Source organism: Lonchura striata, chromosome 33, assembly GCF_046129695.1.
Source record: "Lonchura striata isolate bLonStr1 chromosome 33, bLonStr1.mat, whole genome shotgun sequence".
NCBI lineage: Eukaryota > Metazoa > Chordata > Aves > Passeriformes > Estrildidae > Lonchura > Lonchura striata.
Window position 1 is genome coordinate 1775066 of NC_134635.1, and position 13519 is coordinate 1788584.

The 13519-nt window shown below is 63.5% G+C and overlaps 2 protein-coding genes across 2 annotated transcripts; both read right to left on the reverse strand.

The window, feature by feature from the left end:
• Positions 1–897: 897 nt before the first annotated feature.
• On the reverse strand, positions 898–3595 carry LOC110471547 (lysosomal acid glucosylceramidase). Its single transcript, XM_031506909.1, has 10 exons — positions 3459–3595; positions 3142–3333; positions 2924–3070; positions 2666–2799; positions 2209–2381; positions 1872–2109; positions 1568–1792; positions 1292–1455; positions 1089–1214; positions 898–1006 (listed from the first exon to the last, which is right to left on the reverse strand). The coding sequence occupies exons 1-10, from the start codon at positions 3523–3525 to the stop codon at positions 898–900; spliced, it is 1575 nt and encodes a 524-aa protein (XP_031362769.1). The 5' UTR covers positions 3526–3595.
• Positions 3596–8938: 5343 nt separating this feature from the next.
• LOC110471575 (lysosomal acid glucosylceramidase) lies at positions 8939–12788 on the reverse strand. Its single transcript, XM_021532289.3, has 11 exons — positions 12610–12788; positions 12166–12282; positions 11776–11967; positions 11556–11702; positions 11300–11433; positions 10770–10942; positions 10443–10677; positions 9566–9790; positions 9323–9486; positions 9120–9245; positions 8939–9044 (listed from the first exon to the last, which is right to left on the reverse strand). Exons 2-11 carry the CDS (start codon positions 12233–12235, stop codon positions 8939–8941), a joined length of 1572 nt encoding a protein of 523 aa, XP_021387964.2. The 5' UTR covers positions 12236–12282; positions 12610–12788.
• Positions 12789–13519: the final 731 nt, after the last annotated feature.

Sequence of the window (13519 nt, forward strand, 5' to 3'; positions counted from 1 at the left end):
AGGCGGCGTGCGGCCAGGCCGGCACACAGCCCTCGCTTGTTCGGCCGCCGGCTGCCACCGCCTGCGGCATCCCAGCCCTGCTGCTGCTGCTGCTGCTGCTGCTGCTGCTGCTGCTGCTGCTGCTGCTGCTGCGGTGGCTGAGTGTCCCCAGGCTGCGCTCCTGGACACGAGCCCCGCAGCCGGCTGCGGTGGCCAGGGGCCCCCACACTGGGCTGGAGCAGAGCCAGGGTGCTGGGCCAGCTGCAGAGCCTCCCCCATACTGGCCCAGTTCGAGGGGCCCCACTGGGAGGGGGATGACTCAGTGCAATCCCCCCCACACCCCCCCAGCACGCTCCCCTCTAACGTCACGCAGGAACTATGTGCCCCACGCTCCCGCTTCCCATTAGCTGGAGGGGCTGGTGGCTGCTCCAGCAGGAGAAAGCACAGCCGCCTGCTCTGGCCAGGGAGAAGCTGGAGCTGCTGACGCCAGAGATCTGCTCTAAGTCCTGACTGCAGCTTTGGGCCCTTCCCTGCCTGGGGATGGACAGCAGAGCGATGCCACCCCCTTAGGGTGACAGCCCCCTGCATCCCCAGCCCGGTGGGATGCCTCAAGAACCTGGGCAGAGGAGGGATGGCACCCATGGGGCCTCAAATCTGCCTCCTCTGGGCCCTGGCATAGTCCTGCCCACTAAGCTGGCACCAAGGGGAGGTCAGGGGTTCAGGAAAGTTTGTAGAAAACCTGTTTATTTTATGAAACATCTAGAAAAGCACAGGCGTTGCAGCCCTGGGGTCAAACAGGTCCCCTGGGGCACAGGGGGCTGCAGGGGCTGTGCTGCAGCCCCGACCCCATTGGAGTCACCTCTCCAAGCTGCCACCAGCACCGTGCTCCTGGTGCTGGCACCTCGCTCCTCTGCCACGCTAGGCTGGCTGCTTCCAGAGGAACGTCTGGATGGAGTCGCTGGGAGCCACGGCCTCGATGAAGCCGACGTGCGGGTCGGAGATCCCGAAGGACACGTCCGTGGCGGAGCTGTGCGGAAAGCGAGAGGGGATGGGGGGGCTCAGTGGGGCCGGTGGGGCCTTTCAGCAGGGATCAGAACCGAGCCACTCACCGGTTCAGGACCACCAGGACAACGGCGCCGTCGGGGCGCAGGAAAGCCGAGTGCTCCAGGTCACAGCGGCGGCACTTCTTGGAGACGGCCAGTCCCACACGCTGGGAGCCCTCGGGGATGAACTTGCTGTGGGGACAAGCAGGGTCAGAGCGTGGCACTTAGGCCGTGGTACCTGGAACCAGCAGCCCGTGGCCCTGACACACCTGAAGTGGCCCAGGTGGTAGAACATGGGCTGCTTGTAGAAGACATCCTTGCTGCTGTCCACAATGACGGGGCTGTCCACGTAGTTCTTGCTCCAGTTGGGGCCTCCCTCCATGTCCAGGGCCAGGTTCCAGTCGGTCCAGCCTGTCACGTAGTTGTTGAGGTTCTGTGGAGAAGGGGGTGGCGCTGAGCCGCAGGTGGGGCCAGGGGCTGGCCAGGGTGGCCAGTGTGGCTGTTGTAAATCATTTTAGGTGGCCACGGCTCCCACCCGGCCCTACCGACAGAATGCTGTGGCTGTACTTGCTCCCGCGGTCCCAGCCACCCAGGACCACCCTGGGCTCCCAGAAGTAGGAGCCTGTGGAGGCCTCCGTGGAGAGGAGGAAATAGTCTGGGAAGAGGTGATGGGTGATGGAGAGCGTCAGGTCGATGGGTGCCAGAAAATCCAGGTACCAGTGGATGCCGATGCCGCTGATGTAGCTGGCAGCCACAGGGTCTTTGAGAACCTGGCAGGAGGAAAGGGTCAGCAGCGCCCAGGGCTGGGAGATCTGCTGTGAGGCCAGGAGAGCTGCTGTGGGCACTCACCACCTCGGCCCAGTAGGGCAGCATCACCCTCTGGTCGTCCAGGATGATGAGCTGGACGTGGCGGTGGGAGCTGTTGGCCAGCGCCGGGCCCAGGTCCTGGGCGATGAAGTCCCGCTGGTGCTCAGGGGAGAAGCCCAGGCACTGGAAGGGGTAGAAGATGATCTCACCAGCCGTGGGCTCGTTCCCTGCTGTCACTGCCCAGAAGGTCAGGTTGTGCTTGGCGTATTCATCCAGGAAGCTGGTGTGGGGTAGGAGGTGACACACCTGTCACACCTGTGCCAGCCCCAGCTCCAGGTGTGGCATCCCCGGCACACGCCGCACTCCCGTGGCACCTCACCGGATAAAGTACTTGGCCCAGGCCCGGTGGTACTTGTCCCCTGGGTTGCCCTTCAGGGTTCCCCTCCCTGTCATTGCTCCGTTCGTCTTCATCCACACCGGGGAGGTCCAAGGGCTGGCATAGAGCGACAGCGGCCGCTTGGCCACTGCCTGGGCTGCTTGGAGGATGGGGATCTAGGGAGAAGGGGGACGGCACAGAGATCTCTGGGTCTGTCCCAGTGCTGGCTGTGCAGGCAGCAGGAGGTGTCACCTCCCTCCCCAGAAGTGGGAAGGTGCTCCCTTTCCCCATCCCATCCCATCCCATCCCATCCCATCCCATCCCATCCCATCCCATCCCATCCCATCCCATCCCATCCCATCCCATCCCATCCCATCCCATCCCATCCCATCCCATCCCATCCTATCCCACCCCATCCCATCCCATCCCCAGTCCCTCAGGCCCTTCCTGCAGGACTCACCTTCATGCGCGTGTCCTCCTCGGTCAGGTTGAAGTGCCTCAGCTCGAAGTCACCCTCGGCGTCAGCGTAGGTGTACAGGCGGACAGAGAAGTCCGTGCTGGCCATGGGCACACGCACCAGGTTGTACTCAATGCCTGAGGACGGGGCAGGTGCTGATGGCCATCCTCCAGTTGCATTTGGGGGTCCAGATCCCCCAGCCCCTCAGAACAAAGCCAGGCAGACCCCAGCTCTACCCCAGCTCTGCCTGCCTGGCCTCACCTTCCTCGGAGAAGTAGGAGCGCAGCAGGTTCTTCTGGGCATCCTTGGACAGGGACTGGATGTTGATGGCGGCCGCGTCGGTGATGGAGCCACCAAAGCCCTTCACCTTCTGGTACCTCTGCGCTGTGTCCAGGGTGAGGTGGAAATCTGTGGGGACGCGCGGCGTCACCGCCGCTGCCGGGGGGGACGGGCCCTCCTCTCGCAGCCCGCGGGGGTACCTGGGCTCTTGGCGTTGTGCTGGAACTTCCCCTCGCTCCGCTCCAGCCGCTTGCCGGCCTTGCTGCTCTCGTACCTGACGTAGGAGCCGGGGGCCGGCAGGACCAGCGGGTCCAGCGTGTCGCAGTACGTGGCACTGCAGGCACAGACCACCGAGCCGTGCCCAAAATCCTTGGCGTCACAGGGACGGCCGCCTGCAGCGGAGGAAAGAGTGGGTAGGCAGCAAGGGCTGTGGTAGGAGCCCGGCTCATCCCTTCGAGCCGTGACAGACTCCAAATGTGCCACCCTCCAGAGCCCAGGGACACGTGCCAGCACCTACCTGTGGCCTGCAGGGCCGCCTGTGCCAGCAGGAGCCAGCCCAGGACACTGGCACAGCCTGGCCCCATGGCTGCAGCGGCTCAGACGATGCCGATGGACTCGCCGGGAGCGGGGCAAGGTCTCAGCACCCAGAGCTTCTCAGCCTGACCCAGCCACACACAGGGACACAGACACGGGGCAGGGAGAGCCCCAGCATCACCCCCCTGCCTGGGCTAAGCCTGTGCTGCCCTCTGCCCACCGCTCCAGCCCTGCACCCGCCTTCCCTCCCACCCCTCCAGAGTCCACCAATAGTTCTGGTCTGACCCAGCTGGGGGTGCAGCCCCCCAGGTGTGGGCATCCCCCAGGTGTGGGCATCCCCCAGGTGTGGGCATCCCCCAGGTGTGAGCCACCCCACCAGCTTGCTGCTCTCAGCTGCCCACGCTGGCTGTACCCAGCAACCCGGTTCACTCCCATCGACTCCCTCCCACTCCTTCTCCCTCCTCACGGCTGTGCCATGCCGTGCCACGCCGTGCCATGCCGTGCTGCATCACCCCATGCATCCCCAGTGCCCCCCGAGCCATGGCTAGCAGCAAACAGCTCCACATTCCCAATCCCATATGCCTGGAGGCTGAGGCTTGTCCAGCCAGAGTGGTCTGGGGCTCAAGCCCCTGGCATGGAGAGCCCCACATTCCCCCGTTCTTGCAGGTGTTCACACCCTGTCCTGTCCTTCCCGTGGTGCTGGGCAAGGAGAGCACAGGAGGAGCCACCTCCAAGCCTCGGCACCCTGGTGCCAGGCTGAGGACACCTGGGGACCTCTGCCAGGGTGGGATGGTGCCCTCCTGTTGCTCCCCAAGCTGCTGTGGGATGTGGAGAGGGGCCAGGCAGTGGTCCCACCTCCATCGCCTCCCACTCCCTGCCAGGGAACGATGCCCAGCTCAGCCAGGGCACGGCCTCAGCACGGTCCTGTTGCCCAGGGCTGTCCCATGCCCATCCTTATCCCCGTCTCTCTCCCCATTCCCACCTGCTGAAGGCCACCTCGGAGCCAGGGGACTCACCTGCTGCCAAACCAGCTCCTGCTGCTCTCTGTGGCAGGTCCCGTGTCCCGGCTGTGCCTGGTGGGAGGGGACGCGTCCGGCGAAGCAGGAAAGGTGAGTTTGGAACGGGACAGCTCATGGGACTCCGTGTTTGAAGAGGAGCCTGGGGTTGATTTTGCAACCTGGCTCCAATAAGCTTTCCACACACCGCAGCATTTGCAAAGCTCCCCTGAAACCTGTTCCAGTGGCCAGAGGGAAGCTGGGGAGGGGAGGACGCTTTGCCAGCCCCCCCGAGTGCCTCCATCACCCCCCAGCCTCCATCAGCCTGCCCTGCTCCCCTCGGGAAGAGCCCCACGGGAGCAGCCCAGTGTCCCTGGCACACCTCGGGCAGGGCAGGGCTGTGCCCACCCACCCAGGGTCGCTGCTCTTGGCAGCACTTTGTCTTTGCCACCACCAATGCCACCACCAGGACCTGTGGTGTGCCGTTTGTGGCTGCTCCAGGACCTTTCGTGGCCGGTCATGGCAGGGATTCCAGACCCTCTTGGCGTGGGCACGGCGGGGAATGCCCACCCAAGCCCCCTCGCCCCCGCCGTGCCCCCGCATGCTGGAGCCCCGGGCCGCAGCTGGGCTGGGTGGAGCCGGCAGCAGCGGTTTGTCATCTGCAAAACAAGTCTGGGCTCCACACCGTCTAATTTGGGATCCTTCCTAATTGCAGGCATCTGCTCCGCTGGAGAAACAGGAGGCGGGCAGAGGCACGGGGGGAGTGGCAGCAGCCCCGGGGTCCCCTTGGGGCGGCTGGTGAGGGTGGCCAGGGAGAGACCCCCACCCAGGGACCACCGTCCATCGCTCAGTGTCACATCCAGCCAGAGACCCCCACCCAGGGACCACCATCCCTCCCTCAGTGTCACACCCAGCCAGAGACCCCCACCCAGGGACCACCGTCCATCGCTCAGTGTCACATACAGCAAGAGACCCCCACCCAGGGACCACCATCCATTGTTCAGTGTCATACCCAGCCAGAGACCCCCACCCAGGGACCACCGTGCCTCCCTCAGTGACACATCCAGCCAGAGACCCCCACCCAGGGACCACCGTCCCTCCCTCAGTGTCACATCCAGCCAGAGACCCCCACCCAGGGACCACCATCCATTGTTCAGTGTCACATCCAGCCAGAGACCCCCACCCAGGGACCACCGTCCATTGCTCAGTGTCACACCCAGCCAGAGACCCCCACCCAGGGACCACCGTCCATCGCTCAGTGACACATCCAGCCAGAGACCCCCACCCAGGGACCACCGTGCCTCCCTCAGTGACACATCCAGCCAGAGACTCCCACCCAGGGACCACCGTCCATCGCTCAGTGACACATCCAGCCAGAGACCCCCACCCAGGGACCACCGTGCCTCCCTCAGTGACACATCCAGCCAGAGACCCCCACCCAGGGACCACCATCCATTGTTCAGTGTCATACCCAGCCAGAGACCCCCACCCAGGGACCACCGTCCCTCCCTCAGTGACACATCCAGCCAGAGACCCCCACCCAGGGACCACCGTCCCTCCCTCAGTGTCACACCCAGCCAGAGACCCCCACCCAGGGACCACCGTGCCTCCCTCAGTGTCACACCCAGCCAGAGACCCCCACCCAGGGACCACCGTCCATCACTCAGTGTCACACCCAGCCAGAGACCCCCACCCAGGGACCACCGTCCCTCCCTCAGTGTCACATCCCCGGGCAGGGTCCCAGCCCCTCGCTAGAGATCGCAGCCCCCTGTGGGAAATAGCAAAGTTCAGATGATTTTCAGAAAGCTGGAAAAGGAGGCTTTAGAGAGAGAAAGAGCAGAGAACTTGCTTCAGCTGCAAAGTCTGGAAGCAGGCAAAGCTACAGTGAGAATCTGAAAGTAGAAAGCAGCACAATCTGAAAATAGACAAAGCTACTTTTGCTAATTGGCTAAAACGATTGTCTGTAAGCTTTAGCAGTAACGAGACTTTTTGCTATCAGCTAGAACATTTTTCAAGTGCTCTGTACAAAGAAATCTTCCACTGCTACTGGCTGTACGTGAGCTTTACCATCTTCCCATTGTAAAGAGGCTGATGCTGCAATTAAAGCTCAAGGAACGTACCCCAACAGTCCCATCCTGTTCATATAGAAAACACCTCCCCAACACACCCCCCACTCCAGGCCCTGCTCCTCCTGCTGCCCCCAGAGAAGGGACCCCCCAGTGGGGATGCTGGGGGTGGTTCCTCCAGCCTCACCCCACCCCTCATGGCCATCCTGCTGCGGTTCCAAAGCCTTTCCCTGCTTGGCCCTGGGCAATGCTGAGGCTCCATATTGTTGGGAAGGATGGAGAAATATGATTACCTGGCAGAAGATTCACAATAGTACAGCCAGGATGAAAACAATCCCCCCTATTGGTTGGACAATGCCCTTACCTACAGATAGGTCCAAAAGTCAAATGGACTCTTCCATCTCAACACCCAAAACGTACGGTTCATCCCACACCTGTAACCCTCCCCTGAAGCATCAGGTGTCTGTGACCCCGTTGGCCCAAGTCTTGTTCCAGCCCACCTTGAAGCCCCCTGATAAGGGGTCTCTGAGGGGCCAGATGCTCTCTTAGAACTTCCTTTCTCTTGGATCTTCCCCCCTCTTGGATCTTTCCCCCTCTTAGAACCTCCCCCCTCTCCTGGAGCATCCTCTTGTCTCTCCTGTCCTCCATTCCCTCAGGCTTTGCCACGCTCCAAGCGAGACCTTTCACCATCCCAAATAAACCTGATATCCCAAGAGCAGCTTCAGAGATCTCTCGTCTCCATCCATCAAAGCCGTCCTGGAGCCCAGCCTTCCCTACACCATATGGGCCATGCCAGCACAGCAGAGGTCCGCTGTCCCCTGGGAAGGGGATGTTCCCGAGGTGGCAGCAGGACATGGGCACTGATGAGGCCTCACCTCAAATCTTTGGGGTCAGTTCTGTGCCACTCACGAGGGCTGGAGCATGTCCAGGGAAGGGGATGGAGCTGAGGAAGGGTCTGGAGCTCCAGGAGGAGCTGGGGGGGTCATGCTGGAGAAAAGGAGGTTCAGGGGGGACCTTGTGGCTCTGCACAACTCCCTGACAGGAGGGGACAGCCAGGTGGGGCTCAGTGTTTCCTCCCAGGGAACAGGGACAGGACAGGAGGAAATGGCCTCAAGTTGCATCAGGAGAGCTGTGACATTTCCCTGGAGTGGTTTAGGTTGAATATTAAAGAAAATTTCTTCACGGACAGGACTTCCCAGCCCTGGCATCGGCTGCCTGAGGCAGCAGCAGAGTTGCCATCCCTGGAGGGATTTAATAGATGTGCATGGAGCACTTGAGGACGTGATTTAGGGCTGGCCTTGGCAGCGCTGGGGGAACGGTTGGGCTTGATGATCTTGGAGGCCTTTTCCAACCTCAAGGATTCCGTGATTCTATTCTATAATTCTGAGCTCAGCCAGCCCGACCCAGCTGCCGTTGGGGCCAGCATTCCCAGGAACATGGATGAAAGCACAGGACAGGCTGGTGTGCTCCATGAGCAGGGCTGGCACGGAGCCCGGTGCCACCTTCACACCACACTCCAATAATCCAGCCGTAAAACCGCTGGGTTCTTTCATTTTCCCCGACCTCAGCAGTTCCGTGGCTCTCACACAAGGGGCACTGGCCAAGGAGAGCTCTGGCTTTCTCATTCCTGTACTTCAAAGGTGCTGGGAACGTTCCCAAAGGCACAGGGAATACTGGAACTGGTATTTAGGGAAAGCAAACAGGACGGGGAGGTCACTGCGGGCTGCGGCCGGTGTCGGCCACAGCCAGAATAGAGGGCACTCTGTCCAGAGGCCACCCTGGAGAGGTGGCACCAGCCTAATTTCTCCATAAGGTTTGGTGGACGGGGACACTGATATAATTTACTCTGCCTTTCCGACAGCGTCTGACATTTGGGGATTTTTTTTTTTTGTTGTTTTTTTTTTTTTAAAAAGTAGGCTGGGGAAAACCAAGAGCACATATGGAACGAATCAAGGGCTGGCAGCGGCGGAGGCTCTCCAGCTGCAGGGATAAACAAGGAGCCACCCGCAGGCCACGGGGGCCGGAGCCCCCGGGGTACCCCTGGCCCCGGCGAGGAAAAAGCCGGCGAGGTTTCCGAGCGCGTAGAGGAAACGCTGACGGGAGCGGCGCATTCCGCGGGGACGGCGTCATGGCTTTACTTGGCGCCCGCCGCACACGCGAGGCTTTCGAGGGGGCCACGTGTGGAAGTGTGCTCCAGGAGACGGTGCAAAGGCAACTTCCAGGGGGATGGGAAGCGCCGGGAGGGAGGGGAGGATGGAGACCCCGGGGGCTGCACTCCCGGCGATGGCTCAGCAGCTTCTTCCACCCTTGAGGGATGCTGGAGGAAGGCTTGACCCCCAGAGCCCCCCAGAGCCCCCAGAGCCCCCAGAGGCCCCCAGAGCCCCCCAGTACACCCCTAGCTATCACTGCTGGCGCCACAGGTAGGTCTGGATGGAGTGGGCTGGAGCCACAGTCTCGATGAAGCCCATGGCAGGGTCCTGGATCCCAAAGGGCACATCCCGGCCAAACCTGGGGAGCAAGAGGGGCTGAGCAGGTTGGCACAGCCGGGGCTGAGCATCACCCCCACGCCCTGCCCGGGCTGACCTGTTGAGGACCACCAGGACGAGGGCACCGTCGGGGCGCAGGACGGCCGCGTGCTCCAGCTGGCAGAGGAGGCAGCGGCGGCTGCTGCGCAGCCCCACCCGCCGGGAGCCCTCGGGGATGAATTTGCTGTGGGGAGAGGACCAGGAGAGAGGTTCTGCCTCTGCTCTGGGGCTGGCGGCAGCACCCGAGCTCCCCTGACCCACCTGAAGTGGCCCAGGTGGTAGAACATGGGCTGCTTGTAGAAAACATCCTTGCTGCCGTCCACGATCACGGGGCTGTCCACGAAGTTCTTGACCCAGTTGGGGCCTCCCTCCAGATCCAGGACCAGGTTCCAGTCGGTCCAGCCAGACACAAAGTGGTTCATGACCTGGGGGGGCAGGGAGGGGGCTGAGTGGGGCTCCCCCAGCCCGGGTGGGCGGTGTGGGGGTGGTGGGATGGGGAGGTACCGTCAGGATGCTGTAGCTGTAGTGATCTCCCCGCTCCCAGCAGCCCAGGGACACGGCGAAGCGGAACATGAAGAAGCCAGTGCAGGCCTCCGTGTAGAGGAGGAAATGGTCAGGGAAGAGCTTGTGGGTGGCCTCCAGGCTGCAGCCAGGTGGGACGATGGCATCCAGGTACCAGTGGACGGCCAGGCCAGCCACGTAGCGGGCAGCGGTGGCATTTCCCAGGACCTGGGGAGCAAAGGAGATGCCTCACACCGAGGCTACCCATGCCTGAAGCCTGCAGGGATGGAGCCCGTGTGGTCTCCCAGGGCCAACCTCTCGTCCAGCACACCCTGCAGCCCCCTCCCTGCAGCACTGCACCCCTTTGAGCAGCACCCCAGCACGGATCCGGTGCCCCAGCACGGCTTTGGCACCTCGCTGGGTGCAGTGCTAAGGGGGTGGGACACAGGTTTGTCCCCAGCTGGCTCTGCTGCTGCCTGGGCCTCTCTCCACACCCCCCTGGGGCTGTCCAGCCCTGCAGCCATGGAGGCAAAGAAGGGGCAGGCTGCCTGGTTTGAGGAGTTTTACTTTCTTTCCTCTTAGTTTAAGGCAATATCCCCAAAGAGCATTGTGGGGGGGAAACCAAATCAGCCAAAACTCTGCCCAGAAAAGTGCCCAGCAGCACTGCCAGGGCATCCAGGTTGTGGGTGCCACCTCCTGTCCTCACTGCCGCTGGGCACACGCGGAGCTGCTGCTCTGGAAGGAGCCGGTTCTGGCTCCCGCTCCGGCAGACCCGGTTTGCTGCCACTCTCCAGGGCTGGGAGAGGCCACGGCTTCATTTCCCCTCAAGCCTGGGGCTGGGGAGTGAGGCGGAGGGGAAGGAAGGGACGCTGCTCTTCACCACTTTGGCCCAGTGCGGGAGGTGGATGCGCTGGTCGTCGAGCATGAGGAGCCGCGTGCGGTGGGAGCTGCGGGCCAGCGCGGGGCCCAGGTCCTGGGCGATGAAATCCCTCTGCTGAGCGGCCGTGAAGGCGATGGTGGGGGCCTGGGGGGGCGTGAAGAGCCCCGCCAGCGGCTCGTTCTGCGCCGTCACCGCCCAGAAGGTCACGTTGTGCTTGGCGTATTCATCCAGGAACCTGGTGCGGAGAAAGTGGGGGCAGAATCAGCTGTGCTGCCCCGCTCCCTGATCCGCCCGCTGACCATCCTGTTCTGGTTCCAGAGGCAGTACTTGATGAAGTAGTTGGCCCAGGTCTTGTGGTATTTGTCCCCTGCCTTCCCCTTCAGAGTCCCCTTCCCACGGACGTCCCCGTTACTCTTCATCCAGGCCGGGGCAGTCCAGGGGCTGCCAAACAGCAGCAGCGGCCGCTTGCTCATGGCCAAAGCTCGGCGCAGGAGGGGAATCTGCGGGAGGGGACACAGGGACAGGCTCAGCTCCAGCTGCAGCTCCCCCAAAACCACAGGGAAGGCCCAGCACGGCAAGAAGGGGAGAACTCCAGGCACCTCAGCGAGGACTGGCAGCTGGCAAGCACCACCCCACCGGCACAGGGCACAGCGCCCTGGCTCCTCACCCTGCCGCTGCCAGCTGGGATGCGCCAGGACGTGCCCCGGGGCAGGTGCCAGCTCCCACAGGCTGTCCCCGTGCACCCTGCCACGGTGTGCAGGGCTCAGCAGCACCTGGTCCCAGCGGTCCCAGCACACGCAGGAGCTCCGGTGCGAGAGGGGGACAAGGTGCCGATGGCGGCGGCTTCAGCCTCCCACCTTCATCTTCACGTCCTCGTCCACCAGCCTGAAGTGCTTCAGCTCGTAGTCCTTGGGGACATCATCGTAGCTGTAGGGGCGCACGGAGAAGTCGCTGCAAGCCATGGGCACCCGGATGAGGTTGTACTCGATCCCTGAGGAGAAGGAAAAACATCAAGCGGCACCGGAGCGGGCGTCCAGGTGACGATGTCCCCGCAGCGGGGACAGGCACAGCCTCCTCTGGCGACCCCCACAGCGCCGTGCTCTCACTGCTCACCGCTCTCGGAGAAGTAGGAGCGCAGCAGGTTGTCCTGGGCTGGCTGGGACAGCTTCAGGATGTTCATGGCAGCGGCATCCGAGAGGGAGCCGCCGAAGCCCTTCATGTGCTGGTACAGCGCGGAGATGTCGAGCGTCAGCAGCAGCCCTGCGGGAAGAGCCGGGCTCGGTCCCTGCTGCCCGGGGACCGCGGTGGCACTGCCACCCACCACTGGGGCTACCTGGGCTGCGCAGGCTGCGCTGGAACTTCCCCTCGCTCCGCTCCAGCCGCTTGCCGGCCTTGCTGCTCTCGTACTTGGCGTAGGAGCCGGGGGCCGGCAGGACCAGCGGGTCCAGCGTGTCGCAGTACGTGGCGTTACAGACACAGACCACCGAGCCGTGCCCAAAATCCTTGGGGATGCAGGGTCGGGCACCTGGGAGGCACGGCAGGGAGGGTGGGGGTGGCTGCCGGTTCAGGGACGTGTCCCTGGCTGCTCCCCCGCCTGCCCCGGGGTGATGCCATCGCTCCGGTGCTCCGCACCCCGGCACCTCCCGGGCACCCAGCTCCGCTGCTGTCCTTGCCGCGGGGTGCCCAAACCCCGCTGCCACCCCCGCGACGTCCCCGAGCTCACCTGTCACCTGGGCCACCGGCAGCAGCAGCAGCAGCAGCAGGAGCCAGCCCACGATGCCGACAGCCCACATGGCCCTTCCGCCTTGCCCAAAATTTGGAAGTTCCCGCGGAGCAGCACCTGCGGCGGGGACACCCTCAGCCACGGCAGGGGGATGGAGGGATCAGCCCCATCTCCTCAGCGCCACGGAGCTCCTGTCACCTTCTCCATCCCCCCAAAAACCACCTTCATCTCGCTTGGGCAGGGTCCACCCCTGCCCGGAGCCCGCACCACACCCGCCTTCACCCCGGCTGCTCCCGACCTGCGCTGCCGCCAGCCCTCCTCCTCCTCAGCAGCTGCAGCCTCCCCACCTCCTCGCCTTTACAGGGAGCTGCTCGGAGACCTCCCATCCGCAGCACACCCTCTCCCACCCCCACAGCTCCTCCTTGCTCTCCTCCCGGCCCGTACCTGCCGCGCATCTCCTCGGAGCGCCGGGTCCCCTCTGCCACCGTGCCGAGGAGGGACAGGGACACGGTGCTGGCAGCTGGGCCTGGGGGAAAAGTCCAAGCAGCACGGGGAGGTGCCACAGGGACAGATGTGAGACCCCAGTGTTATCCCTGAAGGAAGAATTGATTCATTTATTTTGTCGGGCAGGGCCTGGATGAGCCCCTGAGAGCCCAGCAGAGCCAAGCAGGCTCCTGGCACTGTCTGTCCTGCTGGGCACCTCCAACAGGACACCCACCCATCCCTGCCTGCCACCCCGCTGTCCCCAGTGTCCCCCAGGAGCCGCAGGGCCGTGCAGGAGGGTCCGGGGCACCCAGGCAGGGTCAGTGAATGTGGCTGCACAGCTCAGGGCACAGCAGGGGTGGCCACAAGGGAGCTGGGGCTGTTACCATTGCCTGCCCAAGCCTTTGGCATCGCTCTGCCCAGCTCAGCACGTGCTGGGGAAGGTGGCAGCAGTGGCACAGTGACAGCAAGCAGGCAATGCCCCAGCTCCTGGGCAAGCAGGGCGACACTCCAGCTGGTCAACAACAGCAGCCAGACCCTCAAAGGGCACCCTGCTCTCCCAACACCACGCCAGGAGCAAAGCCCAGCTCAGCAAAGCCCACTCCCTGCTCCTCCAGGAGCCACCCTCCAGCCTCAGCAAGCCAGGGCTGAACTGGGCCAGCTCACCTGGGCACCCCAGACCCTACCTGGTCCCATCAGCCAGGATGTCCCCACTCCTGTGGACATGTACCCCTCACTGTGGGGACATCCTCGGCGTCTCCACACCGGGGTGGCCCAGGGGATGGGGAGTGGCCACATCCCAGCCACAGCTCCACTTGCCTGGAGCATCGATCACCAGCTCAGGGCTCCCCTGCACAGGGTTACAGGGTTA

Coding starts and splice junctions, on each gene's coding strand:
- LOC110471547 (XM_031506909.1), bottom strand. CDS start 3,525: ATGGGGCCAGGCTGTGCCAGTGTCCTGGGCTGGCTCCTGCTGGCACAG. Junction 1,793..1,871: donor TGCCCTACTGGGCCGAGGTG/GTGAGTGCCCAC, acceptor TCCTCCTGCCAG/GTTCTCAAAGACCCTGTGGC. Junction 1,007..1,088: donor GTCCTGGTGGTCCTGAACCG/GTGAGTGGCTCG, acceptor CTTTCCGCACAG/CTCCGCCACGGACGTGTCCT.
- LOC110471575 (XM_021532289.3), bottom strand. CDS start 12,235: ATGTGGGCTGTCGGCATCGTGGGCTGGCTCCTGCTGCTGCTGCTGCTG. Junction 11,968..12,165: donor GCCGGTGGCCCAGGTGACAG/GTGAGCTCGGGG, acceptor CGTGCCTCCCAG/GTGCCCGACCCTGCATCCCC. Junction 9,791..10,442: donor TCCCGCACTGGGCCAAAGTG/GTGAAGAGCAGC, acceptor TTTGCTCCCCAG/GTCCTGGGAAATGCCACCGC.